Source organism: Vanellus vanellus, assembly GCF_965231255.1.
Source record: "Vanellus vanellus genome assembly, chromosome: 3".
Lineage (NCBI taxonomy): Eukaryota > Metazoa > Chordata > Aves > Charadriiformes > Charadriidae > Vanellus > Vanellus vanellus.
In genome coordinates, this window is record NC_138907.1 from 128,616,223 (window position 1) to 128,639,873 (window position 23,651).

The following is a 23,651-nucleotide window of genomic DNA, read 5'->3' on the forward strand; positions in this document are numbered from 1 at the left end:
CCAGGGTGGGTTTCCTCCCTTGAGAAGAGCCCTGGTAGATGTGGGATGAAGGATGATGTTCCCAAGCCAGGGTGGGTTTCCTCCCTTGGGAAGAGCCCTGGTAGGTGTGGGATGCGGGATGCAGATGCTCTGGAGCCAGGGTGGGTTTCCTCCCTCGGGAAGAGCCCTGGCAGCCCCGGGATGTGGGATGCGGTGCTTGGAGGCTGTCAGCAAACCGCACCCAGAGCCGTGGAGACCTGCCGACCCAGCCTGATGGTCTTCATTATAGAGCAAAGGGCTGAGCTCAGGCCCAGGAGCAGCGGCCAGAAGGGAAACCTGACTGTTAAAGTGAAAATTAAAACCTCAGTGGGGGAAGAAGCAGTTTTAAAGGTCGGTTTTTAGGAAAGGGAAGCGGATGCTGTTAGCAGCCAGTCCTCCGACCAAAGGCAAACACAAGGCAGAGCTTTGTAGCATCGTGACCCATCTGGCACAGTCCAGAGCCACCCCGAAGCCCAGAGCTGCTGGGAGCTTTTGCTGTCCTTCCTGAGCCAGGTACCTCCTTCTCCAGCCCTTCAGCAACCAACCTCCTTCTCCAACCTTGGAGAAAACTGTGGGGCCAAAGAGGGGTTGCTGGGATGAACATTTTCTGGTTTGAGGTAGGGCTTTCACCTCCAAGCACCGAGGAACAGGGGGGATGTCCAAGCGCTCCTTGGGAGGAGACGGAGTTGAACTCCTCAGGAGGTCTCCCACCTCCATGGGGTGGTTTCTGATGCCCCCTCCTCTCCGTCCCTTACAGTTTCCAGGCCACAGACATCTCCCGAGGACCTGAAGGCACTGATGGGGAACGTCAACCGCCTCAACGAGAGCTTTCGGGACATGCAGCTGAAGCTGCTGCACCTACCTCTGAAGGGGGACGTGCTGGATCACATCTGGAGGCTCCAGGACCTCCTGCAGAACCACTCAGACTCCTTGTTCCTCATGACGGGGTCACTGCAGAAGCTGGAAGGGCTTCTCTGGAGCCTGCAGACCCAGGCCAGCCAAACTGACAAGGCAGTGTCCAACCTCTGGGACAGCTTGACCCAGCAGAGCGACGCAGCTCAGCAGGAGATGTACAAGCTCTCTGTGGAAGGCAACAGCAGCCGGCTGCTGCTGCAGCACCACGACCACCTCCTGAGCCACCTGGGCAGCAGGGTGGAGAGCCTGAGCGACCAGGTGACGGCCGTGAACGGGGCCGTGGACACCATGAACAGGACCTTTTCCTACGACGTGAACATCCACCACACCCGCATCCAGGACCTGCAGGTGCTGATCAGCAACGCCACCGAAGATGCCCGGCAGATGCGTCTCATCCACATAGCCATGGAAGAGCAGCTGAAGCATGAGTTGGCCATCCTCAACAATGTGACGGAGGACCTGCGGCTGAAGGACTGGGAGCACTCCGTCGCACTGAAGAACATCTCCGTGATACGGGGTAAGCTGAAAACCTCTTGTGAGCAGCTCCCTCGCTGGTGCGTGAAGCTGTCGTGAGGAGGAGGGTGTCCTCAGTGCTTTGGGTAGTGGAAACGGTCCCTCTGGCATGGGGATGTCCTGCGGGGATGTCTCAGGGTGCATCAAATCCATCAGACACCGCTGTTTAGGTGTCTGCAGTGTTCAGGCGTCTTCATCACCTTGGACTCTGTGCAGTTGGGACCTTCCAAATGCTCCCCCATCCATGATAGGAAGAAAGCTCCTGAGGTTCCCTCAACAATGCCTGGGAAAACTCTGCCAGGTCCCTCCTGACCATGAAAGTGAGCCCGACTGAGCGCGGCAGACGGTGGGGAGTTGGTCCTGCTTCTCACTGCAGTGATCAAGCAGGGGGCTGCCCACCAGCCACCCCCAGTCATCGTCGATCGCTCCACTCCCTTTACAGTACATCCCCTTTACTCCACTTTCCTCCCCCTGTCTTCTCCTCCTTTACCACCCTCAGCCCCTCGCAAATCATAGAATCCCAGAAGGGTTTGGGTGGGAAGGGACCTTCAAAAGCCATCTAGTCCAACCCCCTGCCATGAGCAGGGACATCTTCAACCAGATGAGGTTGCTCAGTTGCTGCCCCGCTTCTACGCTGTCGGGGTGCGCCTGAGGAGGGGCAACGAGCTGTTCCTCTGCTATGAAACCCCCGACTCCAACCAGAGCTTTGTTTCTGGTGCTTCCAGCTGAAATACCAGATGGGGAAGGAAGGGATTGACGCCAAGTCACTTGCTCCCTCTGGCCGTCTGCTGAGCTGGGAGGGGACACATGCGGTTTGAACCGCAGCAGCTACATCTCCCCACCCAGGCCAACCATCGCCTTTGGGTCCCAGCAGCTCATCGGGGTCATTTCCCTGGTCCTTGGGGGACGTTGGCTCCCGTTGCCTGGTTTGGGGCTGCTGGGACCACGTCGCACCCACCGCTTTGAGGTTTTCATAGCTGCCCACCCCTCCCTGGCACCGTGGAGGAGGATGTCACCCTCCCTTGGGTGAAGCCACCGAGGAAGGGGACTGTCACGGAGCCTGACATCCATGCACCATGTTACTCCCATTAACACGAGCCAAAAGCAAAACAACCCCCCTCCTCACGAGCCGGCACCTGATTTATCAGCCGCTGCTCTGACACATTCCTGGCAGCCCCCACCTCCCTCTCTCCCCGTCCCACCACCCTCCCTTCTTTCTCTTGGCAGTGATGGACCCTGGGGCTGGATAATTTTAGGATCTTTGTGCCCAGCTAGCTTCACCCCAGCTCCAAACATCCTCAGATGAATCTGCCGTGCTCCCAGCTGGATTGGCACCAGCGGAGCCCGTCCTGGGAGATGCCTGGGGGTGCATTCTCCTTTTCCCCAAGACCTTAGCTACCCCGGGCTCTGAGGTTTGAGGCTGTTTGCTGGTGATGGCAGCTTGGGGAGGTCCCCAGGCTCATCTCCAGGAGATGACCACACCAAGAAGCTCTCATGTCTCGGGGAGGGCTCAACCTCGCAGCGCAGAGAGGCTCTGGGTCTTAAATAACGGTGTCACCCAGAGGGGGAATGCCCAGGATCCACCGCCCACCTGGATCCGCTGGCACCACTCGCTGGGTGGGATGTCATGTGCTGGCTCGCGGCAGGTCTGGTGGGCTGGTTGCAACAGTCCCATCTGGCCATTGGGTCTGCGCACGTCATGAAAGTCCTCATCCCGATGGTTTCGGAGGGTTTTTCTCCTCCACTGATGCAGGGAGCAGCCCAGCCCTGTGCAGGCAGGAGGGTGAAGGAAGGGTGCATCTGGGACGGGGTTTTCTTTCCTGAGTGCAAACCTCAAACGCTGTGGGGTGGGGACCAGCTTGGCAGGGTGTCTGCAGCGCTGCTCGGCCTCTCCCAGCCGCCCCTCCCAGCGCTCCTCCGTCCCTCACCCCAGCTGCTCCCCGTGTCCCATCCCACCGGCTGTCCCTGGGGATGGGACCATCTCTGCTCATGCAGCTGCCTGGATGGAACAAGGAGGAGATGTTCTGGTGGTTGATGGACCACAGGGCTCACTACTGTGGGAATAGCTCTGAAGGATGAATGCCAAAACCTCAGAGCCAGCAAACAGGATCTGCTCATCCCCAAGCCCCATTCCTAACCCCAGGCATTAGGGAAAGGGAATGAGGGACAGCATGTCTCTTTCCTGGCTGTGTTCTCCCAGCCTCCAGCTCTTACGGAGCAGATGAGATTGCCTGTTGCCCATGATCATCTTCCACGAAACTTAGTTCCTTTCTTAGCCTGTCCATGCCCTTGACCTTCCCAGGGTCCCATGGGATGGTTGTCTGAGTCGGTATAAGAGAGACATGGTGATGGTGATGGTGATGGTGATGGTGATGGTGATGGTGTAGGCGATGAGATGAGATGAGATGAGATGAGATGAGATGAGATGAGATGAGATGAGATGAGATGAGATGAGATGAGGAGAGAAGAGGAGAGGAGAGGAGAGGAGAGGAGAGGAGAGGAGAGGAGAGGAGAGGAGAGGAGAGGAGAGGAGAGGAGAGGAGAGGAGAGGAGAGGAGAGGAGAGGAGAGGAGAGGAGAGGAGAGGAGAGGAGAGGAGAGGAGAGGAGAGGAGAGGACTGGGGACCTGCACTGTAGCAGTTGATTTTAAGAAGGAAGGGCAGCTCCAGCCCCCATCCCAACTGAGAGGTGCCCTGAGCAGGCAGCTCCCGTGTCCCTTCCAGGGTTAACAGAACTGAGGTGGGGCCCTACTGTGCGTTATTTCCCAGTGTGCCCATAAAACGAGAGCAGATGGAAGTTGTCAGAGCTGCCCCCGCACAAGGGACATCAGCCGAGCCATGCTGGAGCCGGCGTGGGGGTAGCAAGTCATTTCGTGTCAGCAGTAGTTTTCCTCCAGTGCCGCTGGTGTGGGACCCTTTCCCCTCGGAGAGGATGCCAGGGGCAAAGGCAGGGTGATGAAATGGGGGACCTTTCCTTGGTGGCTCCCACCGCGGATGTTTCCAGGGTTGCTTTCAGTTTTGCTCGCGGTGGGAAAGCATCTGGTTTGTTTGAGCAAGTGGTTTTCAGCAGCCCAACCTTTGCTGTGCTGGGCTGCAGCAGGGGAGGGAAGAACTTGTCCCCAACCCAGGAGCATGACTGGGTCATGCAGAGTTTTCACTGCTCACCCTGGGACACCTGGGACCTTCGGGCAGGAGATACGCTGGTAGAAAACCCTTTTTGCTTTGACACTCCCAATGCTGCCCATCAAACCCACCACCACCTCCATAAAGCCATGGATCTCGGGGAGGCTCTGCTTTCTGTAGCGCCCCATAGGCTGAACTTAATGGTATTGACTTTTTTTAATTCTTTACTTCTACATTCTCCATTAGTTCTTTATTTCTGAAGGGGTTGGATGGTACGGGGCAGCCTAAACATACCCAGAGTGTTCCACTCTAGCAAACTGGCATGACTTGACCTCTCTCTCGCTCTTTTGGGGCACTGAGAATCAATGGCTGTACTTACCACCATCTATTTATGCGATGAGGTGCTTCCTATTGCTCGTTTATTTGCCCGTCTATTCAGTTTTTCAGACTCCAGCAGGCAAATAAGTGGTTTTAAGAACGTGTGGTTTTAAGAATGTGTAGTTTTACGCTGCGAGTGGTGAAACCCTGAAGTTCCCAGAGAGGTGGTGGCTGCCCCATCCCTGGAGGTGTTCAAGGCCAGGTTGGACGGGGCTCTGAGCAACCTGATCTTGTTGGAGATGTCCCTGCCCATGGTAGGGGGGTTGGACTAGGTGGCCTTTGAAGGTCTATTCCAACCCAAACCATTCTGTGATGTAATGGCTGTTGTGTGACGCCCTTCTTTAGCGCTATGGGAATGAAAAGGCTCTCACCGGCCATCCCAGCACCTTCATACAGCGCACACCTCGCCTGGCTCCTGCCCCACGTGCCCCTGGGGAGCAACTCTTGAACGTTGCTGGACCTTCTGCATGGTGGAGAATCCTGCCTCTCCAACCCAGGGCCAGGCAGCATCCCTGCTGTGTGTGGTTCCTCTTGTTCCCACCCAAAAATGCCTCCTCGTTGTACTCAGCTCTCCTGGGTGCCCATTGTTCTTTCCATCCTTTCATTTTGCCAACCCAGAACAGGAGACGTGTCCCCAGGGTCCAGCCCCACGTCCTCTCAGCACCCTGAGGCGTGCATCACCGAGGGAGGAGGAAACCCAGGGTGAGATAATGCCGTATTTCCCTGTAGTCCTCTCCCAACCCCTGACCATCTCCAGCTCGGGATGTCTCCTGAGCTTGCTGAGGTTCATCTGCTCAGGAACTCGCTGATTTCTGCATAATATTCACCGATCCTAATTGCTCATTCATTAGGACTGCTGAACATCCCCCCTCATCCTTTTTGCATTACCACGTTGCCCGCAGCCCCGGCCGGCCGTTTGCTTTCTGCACAACTGTGAGATTACGGCTTTTGGGGTTTCTAGGAAAACAGTGTTTAACGGTTTCCAATTATCACCCTGGCTTGGTAGGACAAAGACCAAATGACCCCTCCAGGCCTCTCTCTGCCCTATTTTCTGTCATCCCATGAGTCTTTTTTCTTTTCTTTTCTTTTCTGTTCAAATTCTTTCTTCCAATTGATTTAGCCCGTAATTGTTTTCAGCTTTGCAGACTTGGCCCTTTTGCAGGCTGAGGAATATAACTTTATTACTGGGTTGGACTTTCTGCTCGCTCACGAGAGTTTACACCGAAAAGCAATCACCGATGGGCAGTTCCTGATGAGATCAGGGATGCAAATCCCCTCCTGAAGGTGCATCTCAATATTTCCAAATGCATATTTTTTTTTGTCTTTCTTTCCTTTTTTCTTAACGTTATTTCATTGGAGATGTCACAAGTTGTGGTCAAAAGGAAATTCCAGGAGACTGGAATTTCCCACAGAGTCACGCTCAAGGTGGAACCGCAGGAGCTGCGAGGTGAAGATTTCTGGCCCGCGAGATGGGTTGATGGAGTTGTGTTTGGCCTTCAAAATCCATAGATGGTGGAAGAAGGCTGCTGGCAAGCTCCCTCCCTGACACTCTGCTCCTGTCTTCAGGGGTCTGTGTTTATTAGAGCTGCCTGGAGAGCCGATAAATGACAACGGCTGGTGAAGGGTGGGTGGGTGGGTGGGTGCACGCACTCATGCATCTGCTGCACGGCTGCAAAGCTGGGGCGCGATGGCTGCACTCCAATAGCTGTTGTGTTTCAGGGCCACCAGGACCCAAAGGAGACCAAGGCAATGAAGGGATGGAGGGTGAACCTGGTCTTCCCGGCCTGCCTGGGCTGCGAGGTAAGCAACGCCACATCCAGGGTGCCCGTAACCCTGCGAGCCTTCACCCAAGGTCCATAGAGTCAATGAGACACCTCCTGGTGACTCCCCAACCTGTCCCTTGGGACCTTGCTGGCTATGCACAAGTCTTGAAGACCAACAGGATTAACCCGTTGCCCCATCTCCTGCCAGACCACCAGTCATTAGGGGCAAAAAGTCTCTCTCACCTCCCAGCTGGCCCCAGCACAGCAAGAGCTGCAAGGGTCCACCACCTGCGGGTTGATGCTCTCAGGCTCCTTTGACATAGCCACCCAGGCCAGGTTTGCGCAGGACCTGGCCACCACCCCGTGCTCTCTAAAAACAAGCCCTTACAAGGCACCAGGGCCAGCCCCACTGCCTGTACACCCCCCGGTCCCCGGCACACGGGGACCCGGCATGGGGGCCCTCCAACCTGGCAGAGGGGACTCGGCCACCTGCTGCAGCTCTGAAGTTTTTCATAGGACATTTTTTTCAATGTCAAGAATGCCAATTTCCCCCCCCCCTCCTTAATTCCAACTATTGTTTTTGAGAGAAATTCAATTAAAAACCCAACAGAAATCCCTACCACCCCCACCCCCCCAAGAACGGCACTTGCCTTGAGCCTGTTTCTAATTTTAAGCCAAACCTAGAAATCCTGGCTTTGCATCCAGGAGCTGGGGAGAGCACAGAGGTGATGGAGGTGAGGAATTTCTGTGGGTTTCTATCTCCACGAGGCTCTTCCAGGTTGAGGTGACAGGATCCATCCTGTCAGGGGCATGGACCTCCTTCTCCATCCAGGCTGCCCAGCCTTGGCTTCACCTTGACCGCTGAAAACATGACCCACGGAGGACTGTTGGTGGCAGAGCAGGGGGTGTCCAGCACATCTGAGCATCTGCTGGTCCTGGGCTGGGTTTAGAAGCTCATATTTTGGTACCCCCTTTTGCCTGGCTCCCCGGCGGGCGGCAGGACCAGCCAAGTTAGGCAGAGCCAGTTTGGAAACCCGATCGCTCTCTGAAAGCCCTTCTCCGCGCTGGCTGCCCATGCTCCTTTCACCGACGGCTATATTTTTTTTTTGCGTTGACAGATTCATGGCTGTTTTTCTTGGGTGTAACAAGCATCAGAAATATATTGTCTGGCTTCTTTCCTTTTTTTTTTTTTTCCTTTCTTTCTTTTTTTTTTTTTTTAAACAGAAAAACAAAACAAACTCTGGAGGGTTCACCTTCAGGAAGAGTCGCTGGAAGAGCCACTATTTTTAAGTCTTTCTCTGTCTCGCTTTTTCCGGTGCTTTTCTGGATGCGGTCGCAGCACCAGCCCTTTGGGTATGAGAAGGTCAGGTTCAGGTGCAGCCAGGCGTTGTAAAGCATCCCTGGTAAATCCCCTTTCCCACAGCGAATTTATCATTCCTCCCTCTGCCCCGGCTTCTCTACCAAATCCATAGCCAGGTCCCGGCACATTGCAGCATCCCCCCAGGGAGGGAGGTGCGGTGTTGGCCGGATGCAGCAGGGAAAGAGTTTAAGCCCCCCTGACCGTTTCCGCTGGAGTTGGTGCCCAAATTCCTCCTGGCAGCTTTTGTTCCTCTTAAACCAGAGGAAAATGTTGACTAGGTTTGGAGAAGCCCAGCCCAGGAGGGGTGGAAGGCACAGGGCCAAGGGAATGCAGAGCTCCCTCAGCATGGGCAGGGGAGATGGGTGGCCTCGTGCCAGACAGGGGGCTGAGCTCGCGTGCTGGAAGAGTTCCATCTGAAGGGTTTCTTCCCCAGGAGCTTCGGATCCAGTCCAGGCTCAGGCTCGGGGTGAGTCTCTGCTGGGTCAATCTGGTAGGACCACCCCCAGGTCCCACCAGAGCTCTTCACCATCGCAGGGGTCTCTCCCTCCACTTCCCCTTGCTGGCCCGTGTGGATGGAGGTCACCTCTGGAGCTTGGATGTGCCCACTACGAAAGGATCCCAGGCTCTCAAACTACAGCCCCCATTTCCCACCTCCTGGAGGTCAGGGGTGCTCAGATAAGGGGGGTTCATCCAAATCCTTCTCCGATAAATAGCAAACCCACCTGGTCAGCAAGCATGGATGCAAGGGACCTGCAGCTCATGCTGGGCACCTCATGTCTCCTTGGGGTCTCTGCTCCACTCTGGCTCTTCCTCCTTGGTCTCCAGCTTTGGAGCCCAAATTACCTTAATCTGAGCCTTAAGATGCTCAGAGCTGCATTAGCACCAGCCCACCTCTGGGTTAAATCCATCCTGTATCCAGGGGTGGGTGTAGAAAGAGAGGCTGGGCTGGACTCTCAGGTGTCTCCTGATGGTCCCCAATTCCTGGCAAAGAACCAGAGACTACCTGGCACGTCTGCTGCCAAAGTGGGACATGCGTGTGTGTGTGTGTGCACATCTGTCTTTTGTAGGTCTCTGCTTCAAGGGGGTCATTTTACCTCTTTGTCCTCACTCCAGGACTTCCCGGGGAGAGAGGACCACCAGGACCACGTGGCTTGAAAGGGGACCAAGGAGACCTCGGCCCTCCAGGTCCAGTGGGGATGCGGGGATTCAAAGGTAAGGACCAGCCTCTGTGCATGCTCCTGGGTGCGTCATGGGATCTGGCTGGGCTTGTTGGGCGGCAAACCGGCTCTGGAGACCATTGGGATGAGGGGCAGAAACACTGGTCATGGGTGTGAGTGTGGTGGGTCCCAACCCACCTGGGGCTCCTGGGGGGAGAGGAAATTTCTCTGCGTTGGGAGTGTGCACATAGAATCATAGAATTGTTGAGGTTTGAAGGGACCATCAAAGACGAAGAAGATCGTCAAGTCCAGCCATTAACCTAACCTGACAAAACCACTTCTAAACCACTTCTAAACCATGTCCCCAAGTACCACATCTACCCTCTTTATAAACATCTCCAGGGATGGCAAATCCACCACCTCCCCGGGCAGCCTATTCCAGTGCTCGATAACCCTTTCAGTGAACAACCTCTGCACCGAGACCTTTCCACCAAGGCCCAGCGGTGGAGGAAGTCCAGGGACTGGAGGGAGAAAGGCAAAACAGTTGGGTTTGTGATGTTCCTGCCACGACGGGGGGTTGAGGGCAGGCAGGCAGCGCTGCCCACACCAAGCCCTCACCAGAGCCCCGTGAGGACCTGCTGGGCTGTCCTCCCACGCTTGGCTCCGGCAGGGTTTTAGGAATAGCCTTGTGGTTGTTTTCTGGTGACCTTTTCTGGCTTGCCGTGGTTTCGCAGCGCCTCACCACACCCCGGCTAAGAGCAGGGAGAAGCTGTGGGCGTAGGAAGTGGCCACTCACCTATTTAGCAGGACAGATCTGTCCCAGGAGACCTTTTAAAAGAAGTTCCACGCTCCAACCTAAAACAGCACGGATAATCCCAAAACAGGCTCTTTCTGCCTCAAAATACCTTGTGGGCGGGGGTAGCAGGAAGAGCCCAGCCCAAGGAAGGGACACCACCCCGGGCAGAGCCGAGGGGAGCCAAAGCGGTGCGCTCCCCTCATCTCATGCTTGTGGGGGATGTCGACCTGGGATGTGGCCACACTGGCCACCAGCACCCGGGGCCGTGGCCACAAACCAGTGTGTCCAGGTCTGGAAAATGCCCGGAGCCCTACGGGCAGGTCTCGCTGTGCTATTCGTCTCACAAACTCTCACTTTCATGCAGCAAGCTCCTTGGGTGAATTGCACGTGGGAAAGCTGAAGAAAAATGTCCCCTTTAAATGTCCTCTCTCTCCTCTACCTGCAAACTTGGCATCAAGCCGGCGAGTTGGCCGGAATTGGCGTCCAGTTTTCCTGTACGTCCTCCAAAGTGCTGGTCATGGCCAGGGGCAGGGGACGGGGTGAGACCCCCGTCTTGTGTCTGGTGGCCCGTCCTCTGTGTGCAGTAGCCACAGTGGTGGCCATCTCCTGTATCTTGCATGCCACCGGAAAGCCCCTTTTAGTCTAGGAGCACATCTTCTGTCCCTTCTCCACTTCACGGTGTCTTTAGGAGAAGGACCTTTCCTAGGGACACACCATCTGCGTCCCAGTGCCACTGCTTCCCCGTGTAGTCCCAGGAAGCTGCAGTTAGGTCCAGGTAGCCCCAGGAAGGTCCAGGTAGAAAGGAGGTGCAGGAGATAAGACGCCGCCAGTGACCTCCTTCTGTAGTAAGGGAGCAGCGTGAAGCTCCCAGAGCTGCAGCCCACAGCAAGAAGGTCTCCTGCAGGATTAGTGCCTGTCCGGTCCTCTTTCCTTCGACCCATCGCTGCTGTCATCACCCACCCTACCTACACGATGGCTTTGTTCATCCCACCGCTCTCCCAGTCACCCCAGTCCAGGCACAAGCTGACCTCCTGGGGCTTGATAGCTGCTGGAGGTGGCTCTCCAGGCCACGTGGCTGGTTAGATGACATTGATGTAGTGCTGCGTAGTCTTGAAGAACGTTGCTGGGTGCTATTCCCACCACCCCATCCCATCTAACTGGAAGCTCAGGGTTTCCGGGCTGATGTGGCCGGGTGTCCATTCTCCCACCAAGGCAGAGGCTGCCAGCGGGGCACGAAATACAGAATAAATGCTGCAAGAATAAAGAAACCAGCATTTCCTGCTTGTGTTCCAGCACTCTCTCTTGGGTTTTTTGGAGGTAACTCTGGCCTGTGGGATTGCAATATTGTGTTGGGGGGGTGCAGGGCTTTATCTGAGCTGCGGGGTGAAAACGCCTGGCGTGATGCTGCGGGTGGTCAAACTAACCCCCGGATGCCTCCCTGGCACAAGCCTTGCCGTGAGCGCTGGAGGGGGATGGCTGCTAACGCAAGGGGGACATTGGTGCCGAGATGTTCCTGGCAGCGCATCAGACGCCGAGGTCCGCCAACCAAAACCACAACACGCTTCAGAACTGCGGTTTCCTTTCCTTCCCCGGAGCAGAGGAAAGTGGGCTTTTCTCACTGGCTGGTGCCAAGTACTCATTAGATGAGCAAATTATCCCAAGGAGCCCGGGCCAGTTGAATTGGGCTTCAGTGGAGGACCAAGCCTTGATGCCAGATTTGTTTTGCAAAATGCATCCCCGGAGGACGTGTCCCTTCTGGAGGGAGGAGGCCGATGGGCTCCTGCGTCACGTTTCCACCCCTGAGACAGAGATGGTAATAGCTGCTGTGCTGGGTCAGCACTGAGATGTGTTAACAGACCCCATGGTGGGTATCACAGCTCCAGCAAGGAGGTCTCTGGAGACACAACACTGAGGATGAAGAATTTCTCCAGTGCTCACAAGCCCGGGAGGTGGTGGAGACCACCCCCAGTACAGCCTCTGCCTCCAGGAGAGCGCCATACCCATGCCACAGTAGTAGAACATCAAACCCCACAAGCTTGGTGACCCTTCCTCAAAGCCAGTCTGCACCTCAAGCCCCCTTGCTTGGGAAGACGAAGCACTTCTGCTCTTGGTTTTGGGAGGCGATGTGTCAGATGACGTTCCAGAAGGTCATCGGATCTTTGCCATATGATGCATTGCTTCTAGCTATCATCCTTTCACTGGTGTTGAGTAACCCCTGTATCTGAGGAGTCCTCTTGGCTTGAAGAAGGTTAAGTTGTCTCCAGGGGTCCACCAGCCATGGCTGGATGCACTCCCTTGTGCATTTCTTGGAGGCATCCTTGGTTTGGGATGAGGATGACTCCATTGTGGCAAAGCCATCAGGCATTTCTGCTGGTGGGATGGACCACCCCCAGTCCTACCAGAACCCATCGGCAGCACAGGGGTCCCTTCCTTCACCTCTTCTTGCTGGCCCCTGTGGGTGGAAGTCACCTCCAGTGCTTGGACATGTCCCCTACGAAGACAGCCCCAAACTACAGCCCCCGTTTCCCACCTCCCAGAGGTCAGGGGTGCACAGATACGGGGGTTTCATCCAACCCCTTCTCCAATAAACAGCAAACCACGCTGGCAGCAAGCACTGAATTTCTACGGTTTATGGGATTCTCTGAAATTTATAGGAAACAGACACCGAGCCAGGCAACGGTCCAAGCCCGGGCTTTAAGTAAAGGCCTGTTTTTCTGAAGCACTAGTCTTACACATCTATAATGACTTTCTTCTGAGCACAGGAGAGCTATCGGTTGCCCGGGAAACTCTGGGGGCGGGGGGCATCTGGGGCGGATGAGCCTCCTCACTGAAAATCCCGGGTCAAACCATCTCATAGAGATGGTCTGACCTGGTCGAGGGACAGCTTCTCCTCTCCACAGCTGAGTCCTGTGTATTTTCCCTTGTTGGTATTTTCCTATCCTTGATGCGTTTTCCCCTCTAAATTACCCCAGTGGAGTATTATTTTCCTCATTTCCAAATGGGGAAAATTATTCTGGAAAGTGAGTGTACATCAGTCTTCTTCACTCTTCCATGGGGAATGTCGTGCAGGGAACACGTTCAGGAGGAAACAGCGATAAATGAGCCAAGGAAGGGATTGCCAATCTATAGATAAATTCAGGACAATAAGAGAAGTCCCCTTCCTAAACACCACGCGCAGGCGAGGAGGAGGTTTCTGAAGTGTTGCTGAAGGCAGAGCACGTTTCTGCCTTTGAAGATGGGGCTTTTGCAGCTTCTCCTGGAGCTTGCTCTGAGACCATGGTGGTCCACCTCACCCTACAGACCCAGGAACTCTTCTCCCCCTCCTCCAGCGATGTCTTCTCCCACAAGCTCTGGAGGTTTTGTGCCCTGCCTCTCTCAGCAGTGCCAATTTTTGGAGTGGAGGTGATGTCCAGGAGCAGGACACTGGTGGAGACCGAGCATCTGCCGTGGGAAGAGCTGAGGGTCACTCGTCATGGCACCTGTGCCAAAATTGTGCGCGTGGTCCAGAAAAAACAGACTAAGCTGCACTGATTCACCCACGGTGGGAAACGGCTGAGCAAGACCTTGACACTTGGTGCGTGAAGGCACCAGGCAGGACCTCCTGGTAGGACCAGCGGTGATGCTAGCAAGGGGCTCTCCTGAACTCACGGGCTCTGTCTCAGCCCTGAGGCTCTCTCCTTTCCAGCTCGGAGGGGCTTTGTCCCCAGCTAGGGATGTTCTCCAGCCCTGGCAGCCCAAAGAGCTGGGCTTGACCCCAGGGTGAAGTCAGCAAGCTGTGCCGCCGGAGGGGCTGTCCTCTCTGCTCACCGGAGAGCTTCTGTGGAGAGAAGAGAGACGGGAAGAAGGGAAAAAGAGAAAAGAAGAAGAAAAGCCTTCCAGGAGAGCAAGGAATCGAAGGGGCTTGGAGGGCTGCACAGGAAAAGCCAAGGTGGATGGGGAAGGTGGGAAGCGTTTCAAAGCACCCTTGCGAAGCTGTTGGCATGGTCCATAAAGTGCTTCTTTCTTTTAAAGGGTCTTTCCTCTGCTAGATGTGTACGAAGCTAAAAAAAACCCCAAACCGACTCAGCTGAAACCTACTGCAGTAGCACAGGTCGGGGATGGGGACACACGGAACTTTTGGTGAGTCCCACTAACCCACCCCAGAGCAGGACCAGCTTCCACGATGGCCCGTTCCCAGTGACATTTGGGATGGGTCCAGCTGCCCTGCAGAGAGCATGGTGGCACTGTCCCAGGCCATAGGTGATCTCAGGATGGCTTCTGGGGCTGCCCTCCCTGTCTCCTCCAGCAGCTCCCATTGCACCGGCTCCTCCTTCCCCATCCGTAACCAGTTCCCGCTCCTCAAGAGCCCCCACACCCATTTTTAGCAGCTCAGCATCCTTAACCTGAGCCCATCTACTGCTTTTTAGTGATCCCACTGCACTCCTTTGGCTGATGACACCCACATCAGGGCTCCCAGGTGAGCAGCATTTGGCCCTGAAGTTCTGTGGGCACCTCGCTCTGCCCGTGCCAGGACCCCCTGGCTTCCCCCGCGGCATTCCCGGCTGCTGGAGAGGTCTCAGCACCATCTCTGCTGCCTTCTGTCAGCCGTGCCTCTTCATAGAATCACAGAACGGGTTGGGTGGAAAGGGACCATAGACTGAACATTAGGAAAGAATTTTTCCCAGAAAGGGTGGTCGGGCATTGGAACAGACTGCCCAGGGAGGTGGTTGAGTCCCCATCCCTGGATGTGTTTAAGAGACGTTGAGATGTGGTGTTGGGGGATATGGTGTAGGGGAGAACTTTGTAGAGTAGGGTAGGTGGTTGGACTCGATGATCCCAAGGGTCTCTTCCAACCCAGACAATTCTATGATTCTATGACCTTCAAAGGCCATCTGGTCCAACCCCCTGCCACGAGCAGGGACATCTTCCACCAGCCCAGGTCACTCAGAGCCCCGTCCAACCTGGCCTGGAATGTTCTCAGGGATGGGGCAGCCACCACCTCTCTGGGCAACCTGTTCCTCTTGCAGTGGCGCAGCACAGTTTCAATTTGTGCGGAGTTTTTTTTTTTGCCTTGGTCTCTTTTTTCTTAAAGCTTTCTAACCACTTCTGATGGTTGAGGTCTCCCATCGTTAGAGTATTTCCTTCCCCTGCAGCATCTCTGAAGTCCCTCACTTGTCCCAGTTGCTGTCACCTCCCTCATGAGACCAGCGATGATAAACCTCTTGAGTTATTTACTCTGAGAGTTTCAGACCACACTTCTGCCCAACACAGCTGATATCTTCCTGTCCCTCAAGCTCCACCTTTCCACCTGCACCTCTCTCCATCATTCCTATATGATGCCCTACAGGATGCAGCCCGGACCCCACAGGGAAAGCGTTTCTGCTCTGGAAGAGCTGGATTTTTCGGGCACGAACGCAAAAGAACTGTTGCTTTCCAACCTCCTCTCCTCTGGGCTGGGGAAGGAAGGTGGTGGAGAGCACGGGCTGCTCCAGCGTCCCAGTACCATCACGTGCTGGCGAGCAGCATCTCTGGCCTCTCTCCCGCTGCTCCGGGGGGGTGTGGGGGGGGAGATTGTCATCTGGTTCCCATCAGCGGGGCAGGCTGCAGGCAGCTTTCCTCCATCTGACACAGCTGCGGCCGCCCAGGGGAGCAATCTCGCCTTCCCAGAGCCTCCAAGTTAAAGGGCAAGAATTTCCTGCACGTGGGTTTTTTTATTATTATTTTTTTTATTTTTATTATTATTATTATTTTCTTTTATAAGAAATTTCTGAGAGCGTGTCTGTGTTGTTTGCTGTTCTGACACGGAGACAAAAAAGGAGGATATATCCAAACGGGGCCATTCCGCAGGGTTGGAACTTGCCCGAAGCATCGCTGGCCAGAGCAGCCCCGGAGCCTTCCCCGGCCCTTTCCCTCTGCAGCCCCGGGGCAAAGCCGGGGTGGGCAAAGCCAACCCCACGGCCCCACTCAGGATGGTGTTTTCAGCGGCACACGCCCCGGGAAAACACCACTGTTGCCCGCCAGGAGCAAAGCCGGAGCGCGGGCAGGGGCTGGGGGAGGTGGTGGGATGCGGGCAGAGGCAGCCCACGCTCTCCAGCCGCGGGGGAAGCCAAGCCCTGACACAGATAATTGTTGAGCTCATTATTTTTCTATGGAAACAGGCGGGTTTTTGAAGGCAGCCTGTTTACCCAGCTGGTCTGACGCCCCCCAGCATCACCGCCTTTCGATGGCTTACAGGGTTTGGTTCAGTAAATCTGCTTGAGAGGAGGTACCAGCTCCGTGCGGGAAGGGGCGATGCTCCATCGGGGCTGCGGGAAAACACATCCTTGTCCCTTCCCCCTGCAAAATGAATCCTTTTTAGACCTAAATAGGGTTTTTTTAGCCCCAAATTCAGGGTTTGCTTTCCTTTATTTCTGCTGCACTGCTGCCCAGCAGTGAGGGCTCGGCTGTTCGGGGTGGGGGGTCACAGGGCTGCTGGGACAGTTGGAGGGATCGCCAGCCCTCTGTCCACCCTCTGCTATGGGACATGCACCCCAGGAGGGTTTCTGGGGGGTTCCCCATCCTCCCATCCTTCCCTTGCACCCCGAGCATGGAGAGGGACTGCACAGCCCCAACGCCTCCACCGAGGGGGTACCCAGGGCAGCACCCCTCCCCCAGCCCACAGAAGGAGAGGGAAAGAGGAAATTTGGGCATAAAATATGAACACGTGGAGCCCGGAAAGGTTCTGGCCCCACACGGGATAAACATTGTGGTCCCAGGGCCAGGTTGGTTTTGCCACGTCGTGGCTGAACCCCAGCCGACAGCCAGAACCATGCAGCCGCTCACTCGCTCAACCCCAGGTGGGATGGGGGAGAGAATTGGAAGAGTAAAAGGGAGGAAAAACTCGTGGGTTGAGATAAAGACAGTTTAATAGGTAGAGCAAAAGCCGTGCCCAAGCAAAGCAGCGCACGGCATTCCTTCCCCGCTCCCCACGGCAGGGGGTGCTCAGCCATCCCCGGGACAGCCGGGCTCCATCGCGCCCAACGGTGACTTGGGCAGACAAACACCATCGCTCCCAACCTCCCCCCTTCCCCAGCTCCATACCCTGAGCGTGACGTCCCACAGCATGGCACAGCCCCATGCTCCGCTGGGGTCGGCTGTCCCGGCCGTGTCCCTCCCCAGCTCCTCGTGCCCCCCGGCCCATCGCCGGTGGGGCGGTGTGAGGAGCAGGAACGGCCCTGAGAGCTCAGCGACAGCCAAACCCGCCGGTGTGCCATCGGCGCTATTCTCATCCCAAACACAAAGCGCAGCACCGCCCCGGCTGCCCGCAGGAGAGTCAGCCCCCTCCCAGCCGAAACCAAGACGTGGCTTTAAAAAGGAGCAGGAGGTGGGTCCCATCACCACGCAGCACGGCTGGAAGGTCAGGAGAGGGGCTAACAAGTCATTTGGTACTTTGTGCCTCAGTTGCCCCTAAATGATAAAGTCCTCCAAGAGCTTCAGGCACACAGCATTACCTAAGAGCGGGATATCCAGTAAAAATTGGATTTTAGCAAAATTTATGCCCCATGCTCTTTTTTTTCCCAGGTGACCGAGGCCCGAAGGGAGAGAAGGGGGACCGAGGCGGTGGCACAGGTAAGCGCTCGCTGGCGGTTGTCTCCCCAGTGCTCCAGGCACGGTTTTGGTGGTGGTTGGGGGATTAGGAGAGAAATGTTTGGGGAAGGAGGAGAGGGAGCGGTGGGGAGGTGGGAGGGATGTGGGCAGCATGCAAGGACCGAGGATGCTCAAGGAAAGTGGTTGTGACGTTAAGGCAGAGCCGAGCAGGGAGAAGAAACTTGCTCTGCACCCCCAAGAGCCCTCGGCGTACTGAAAGCCCAGCCAGGCTGGTAGGGCGGGACTGTAGAATCACAGAATCATTTGGGTTGAAGGGACCTTTAAAGACCATCCAGTCCACCCCCCTGCCCTGGGCAGGGCCACCTCCCCCCAGCCCAGGTTGCTCCCAGCCCCGTCCAACCCGACCTTGAACCCCTCCAGGGATGGGGCAGCCACAGCTTCTCGGGGCACCCTGCGCCAGGGGCTCACCACCCCCACAGTCAAGAATTTCTTCCCAATATCTCACCTAAATCTCCCCTCTTCCAGTGTCAAACCGTTCCCCCTCGTGCCACGGCTCCCCTCCCTGACCCAGAGTCCCTCCCCAGCTCTCCTGGAGCCCCTTTAGGCACTGGAAGGGGCTCGGAGGTCTGCGCGGAGCCTTCTCTTCTCCAGGCTGACCCCCCCACCTCTCCCAGCCTGTCCTCCCAGCAGAGGGGCTCCAGCCCTCCCAGCATCTCCGGGGCCCCCTCTGGCCCCGCTCCACCAGCCCCATGTCTCTCCTGTGCTGAGGCCCCCGAGCTGGAGGCAGCACTGGGGGGGGTCTCCCCAGAGCAGAGCAGAGCAGAGCGCAGCAGAGGGGCACAACCCCCCCTGGCCCTGCTGGCCACGCTGCTGGGGATGCAGCCCGGGATGCCGGGGGCTCGCTGGGCTGCCAGCGCACGGTGCCGGCTCCTGGCCAGCTTTTCCCCCCCGCACCCCCAAGCCCTTCTCCTTGGGGCTGCTCTCCATCCCGCCGCCCCCAGCCTGTGCTGGCACCGGGGGCTGCCCCCCCCCGGGGTGCAGGACGCTGCACTTGTCCTGGTTGGCCCTCAGGAGGTTCACATGAGGTTCAACAATTGCATTGAGGATGCCCAAAGCCAGGTGGGGTTTTTCTCTCCCCACTTCTTCCTGGGAAACAAACTGGACCAAGCTCAGGGCTGAGCCCACCCACCCACGCAGGCGTTTTGCTGGCAAAGAGCATCATCACCAGCCCGGAGCTGGCAGTGAGAAGAACGAGGGTCTGGAAGGACACATCTCTTCCATCCATCGCCCTACGGCAGGATTTGCCTGAGGAAGCGTTTTTCCGGGGATTAAAGATGGAAACGCCAGTTTGGATGGAGGCACCTGGGCCATGCCGTGCTGCCAACTGCGGCGGTGCCCGGCAGCACTGCCGTTGCTTTGGGGCTTCCTCTGGGGCCAAGCCCAGCACATACCCACCGATCCCCAGCATTGGCCTTCTGGGCCCGCAAGCCAAGAAATGCCAGGGAAGGAGCCCAGGGCCAGATCCTGCCCACCCTCTGCTCCTCCGTGCTGTGCACGGACCTTGTCCCTGAGACCCCTGGAGATGCTGATGGTTTCCTCCAAGTTTTGGAGATCCCTCCTGCCACCCCAGGGACATCCCTCCTTGGGGACATCCTTCCTGCCTCTCCAGGGACATTCCTCCTGCTTCCCTGAGGACATCCTTCCTGCCACCCCTGGGACATCCCTCCCTGGGGACATCCCTCCTGCCTCTCCAGCAACATCTCTCCTTCAGGACATCTCTCCTTGGGGACATCCCTCCTTGGGGACATCCATCCTGCTTCCCCGAGGACATCGCTCCTGCCACTGCAGGGACATGCTTCCTTGGGGACCTCCTTCCTGGCACCCCTGGGACATCCCTCCCTGGGGACATCCCTCCTGCTTCTCCAGGGTCATCCCTCCTGCTTCCCTGAGGACGTAGTTCCTGCCACCCCAGGGACATGCGTCCTTGGGGACATCCCTCCTGCCCCTCCAGGGACATCCCTCCTGCCTCTGGCACCCGTGCAGGGGCTCCAGCTCCCTGCCACCAGCCGCCAACGAGACCCAAATGGTGCCAAGCAGGAGCATGGATGCAGCCGGGTGGGATGGGGAGCAGCAGCAGAGGTGGCTGGAGAGCGGGGAGCGCCCCAGTGGGATGCACCAGCACCCCAGCAAGGACGGGGGTCCCCAGTCCCCTCCAGCCACTGCTTGGTGGGCGAGCGCAGCCGGTTCCCACCCGCAAAGTACAAACAATGGGGTACATCACTATTTAATTTCCTGGGATGGGACGTACCCCACATCTCCTCCCTGGAAATTTGACCTCCGCATCCATATTCCCAAACCAGAGGGACCCGAGCGGAGCGGGGGCAGCGGGAGAGGGCGGTGGGGAACCTCGGGGGAACCGGGGGCAGATGGTCTCCATTACCAGGGGGGAGATGATATCTCAGCCCAGCTGCAAAGAATCAGGCCCTTGTCTTCTCGGCCACCGGGAGTTATTTCTCCTCTTTAGCTTTTCCTTTCTTGTTTTGCCGCTTTTGGGGGCTGGACGGGGAGGGGGGCGGGAGGGAGGGAGGTTGAGGGCTTCGGAAGTAATTGCTGCAGCAAAACCAAACGCACACGCAGAGGATGAGAAAGAAATGACACTTTGGGGTATGTTGGAGAGGGAAAGGGGTCAGGGAGCTGCTCCGAGGCGGGGGGGGGGCGGGCCGCCCGGCGGGCGGGGGGTTGCAGCTCTGGAGCTGCAGCCCAGGAGGGCCCGATCCTGGGCGACCTTCTGCTATGCGACGAGGTGGGCAACCCGCTTTGGTCCCTGCGCAGCTCCCGGTGCCTCCGCCAGCTCCTCGGGGCCGGGACCTGAGCGCAGCCCCAACTCCAGCTGCATCTTTTTTGCCGAATCCCCAGGGCTCGCGGGCACCGAAACGGCCCCGGACTGGGCTGAGCTGGGCTGAGCTGGGCTGGGCTGGGCTGGGCTGGGCTGCGGGGCCGTTACAGGCGGCTGGCACTGGTTCGGGAGGAGACTTCTGGGTTTTATTAGCTTTTATTAGCCCTCTGAGCAATGTTTGCTAGAGGACGAGAGGAAGGGCTGTGGCCAGGGCTCACGTGGCTGAGCTCCGAGGCTTTATTAGCAGTCCTCACCCTACTGATTAATGGGAACGTCCCGGCGGTGCCTGGCCCCGTGCCCTGATTGCGCATCGCTTCCCCTCCTCGGAGAAGCGGTCGGTGTCCTCCGGCACGCACAGGCTCTGAGGAGCGTCCAGCGGAGAGCTGGGGTGAGGGACGGACTCGCAGGGGGAGGAACGAGGACGTCGGGATGAGCTGGAGATAACGGAGCTGGTCCTGGACAGGATGAGCAACCAGCTGATGTTGGATGCAGGGAGCTGGTCCTGGGCTGTCAGTAACCTGCCTGTTCTCCAGGGAACGTGGGCAGCGTTGGGGGCAGAGCTGGATGGTTTCACAGAGGGGATTACACTTGCTGGGGGGTTCCGTGCCCCGTTTTGCTCTTGCCATCGCAGACAGGAGGTGACAGCATCCAGGAAAGGATCCTCCGCCCTGGGATGCTGCAGGGTACAAGAGGGACAGCGGTCCCAAAGCCACAGCATCCCCTGGTGCCGGGGGGCAAGGGGCACCCCCCAGGTGCCGCGGTGCTGGTGGTCGGTGTCACCGAACACGTGGAGCTGGGGAGGTGACACTGCGTGGCTCACCGCCTCGACCCGAGCCATGGAGGAGAAGTGGTGGTCCCCGGGTTTCCCTGGCTGCATCCCACCCTCCGCTTGCTCTGCTGGAGCAGGGAGGTTGAGCTGGCTCTCTAGCAGAGGACACTGGCGTTGGATGTGGCACAAGCTTGGTGTGGCAGCTCCAGGCAGTGCCCGCAGCTCTGGCGTACGGGTTGGACTTGGAAGAGTCACTTCGTGCAGCCCTCAGATGACAGCATCCCTGGGGCGAGCCAAGGCAAAGCCACGCGGCGGCGGGGAGGAGGCACTCCATCCCAGATAGCAATCGGGTTTCATCGTCAGGACTGGTTGAAGAGGACAGCCGGCAGCATCCCAAGCGAGCCCCTCTGCTAAGACGTGGTGCCACCCCTCCAGGTCCATGTGCAAAATATCAGTGAGATGGTTCGGGGACAACACGAGATGTCTCCTGGCTCCTCTGCGAACCCGATGCTCTGACCCAATCCAGGAAAACACGCTCAGGGTTTCCAGATCCCTTCTTGAGCCCGACCCCAAGCGGCTCCTGGAAGTGGGAGATCGGCTGGTGCCGAGGCCAAGCAAGGGCTGTGCTTTCCGGAGGTTGTTGGAAGAGGTGGCCCCCTTCCCACTGGAAGCGAGCCAGGGAAAACCCAGAGCCTGAAACATGAAAAAAAAAATAAAATTCGCGCAGGTCCCTGCCAGCCGGAGGTGCCAAAACCCGTTGCACCTCTGTGCAGCAGAACCCAAACGCTGCTTTGGTCTCCAAATGTCCCGTTAACACTACACCTCCCGGCCCCGAGAGCCTGGGGCAGGCTGGGACCGTGCTTCACCCACCTTGGCCGACCTCATGGTCAGCAGCTTGGTTGGCCAAGATGCCTACAAGCCCTCAGCTGAGTGTGGCTGAGCACAACATCCCACCACTGCAAAGTTAGAGCAGATATTGGACCAATGTCAGATTTTACGCAGGTCTTCGCAGCTCCCTCTGCAATGGTCACCTCTTGGCACGGAGAACTTTCAGGTTCATCACTTGAAGCTGCTGTGGTCCATGTCCCGGCAAAATCACAGCAGATGAGAAGGTTTTATTCCCTTTTACATTGAGGGGACTTTGGTGGTGGCTGTGGTTGAGGTGGTTTTGGCGGCATGGATGCAGACCGCAGCCCCTCGACCCCTTCTCCATGGGGCACTGGCCTTGGGCATAGAGGATGAGCTGGAGGGTGGATGGTCATCAAGGAGGAGACTTCAATCTGCCTGGAAATGCCTCACGCAGCAATCCAAAGCCCATCTATCCTCGCATTTGAGAAGTAATGTCGCTGAGCATTTCCAACGGGAATGTGTGTTTTGATAGGGGGGGGACGGGGACGGACGACCTTACCCCGGCTTTGAGAAAATGTCTTTGAATAAAAATCTCTCAGCAGCTGCGGTACAATCTTGTTTTGGGGGAGCCCAGCTCCACCCGTGGCCGCTGTCCCAGCCCGCGGTGAGTCATGGAGCGAGCCCAGCTGCCTGACAGCGATTTTCTCCGTTTGACCCCTTTCTCATCCCAAATAACGGGATTTATGGCGTGTTCCTTTCCCTGGGTTTCCTTGGCTGCGGGTGGAGGGAGAACCATCATGGGTTTGGTTTTGGTGCTGAGCTCCTCGGTCATTCCCCTGTCAGATAAACCATCACCACCACCACCACCCCCCCGCTGCTTCTCCCTGGCTGAAGGATGGAGGGTGACCATACTGGGCTCACCTGCCAGGAGGGTGGTGATGGGGGGAGGAAGGCCCACAGAACGGCAACTGAGAGAGGAGGGAGCAAAGCCACAGAGGGGAGGAGGACAAGCCCTGTCCCCCCACCCCAGCTCATCATTTTGGACCAACATAAGCATCTCCTCACCGTCCCCTCAAGCATGAAGTCAGGGTCCACCTGGGAGGCGTTGACTTGCTCTGGAGACCTGTCTCCAGGATGGAAGAACCTCCCAACCAGCTCAGGTTCCCTTTCTTTCTAGTCCCTTTTGGAAACTCTTTGTGCACTGGTTTTGCTGGTACCTTCCTCTTCCCGTGTGGTTGTTCAGATCTCTCTTCTCGTGGCAAACCTGAGCTGTCTCTGCTTCATCTCACCTTGATGTCTGCAGGACTGACCCTTGCGTGGTTCCTGTCCTCCCTGCAGCATTTTTGGGCTGCAAACAGGTTTCCCATCTTGGCAAAGACCATTGCAAGGCTCAGCCTCCTCCAGCGAAACCCCAGGTTTGATGGGGCCCCTCCAGCACTGTATCCAATGGTGGTGGGATGTCCTCAGGTCACCTGGAGGTGCATTACCCAGTGCTTTCTGCAGACGCGGGCACCACGGGGAGGGCATGGGAGGTTGTCCAAGGTGGGCAA

At 57.2% G+C, this 23,651-nt stretch overlaps 1 protein-coding gene across 3 annotated transcripts in view; it reads left to right on the forward strand.

The window, feature by feature from the left end:
* Positions 1-23,651, forward strand: part of SCARA5 (scavenger receptor class A member 5) — a 40,907-nt gene that overhangs the window by 15,014 nt on the left and 2,242 nt on the right. For all 3 annotated transcript variants that reach the window (XM_082480925.1, XM_082480927.1, XM_082480926.1), the window contains exons 4-7: positions 776-1,450; positions 6,665-6,745; positions 9,182-9,280; positions 17,561-17,608. In XM_082480925.1, the coding sequence (XP_082337051.1) occupies positions 776-1,450; positions 6,665-6,745; positions 9,182-9,280; positions 17,561-17,608 (903 nt within the window). The remainder of the gene's footprint in view (positions 1-775; positions 1,451-6,664; positions 6,746-9,181; positions 9,281-17,560; positions 17,609-23,651) is intronic.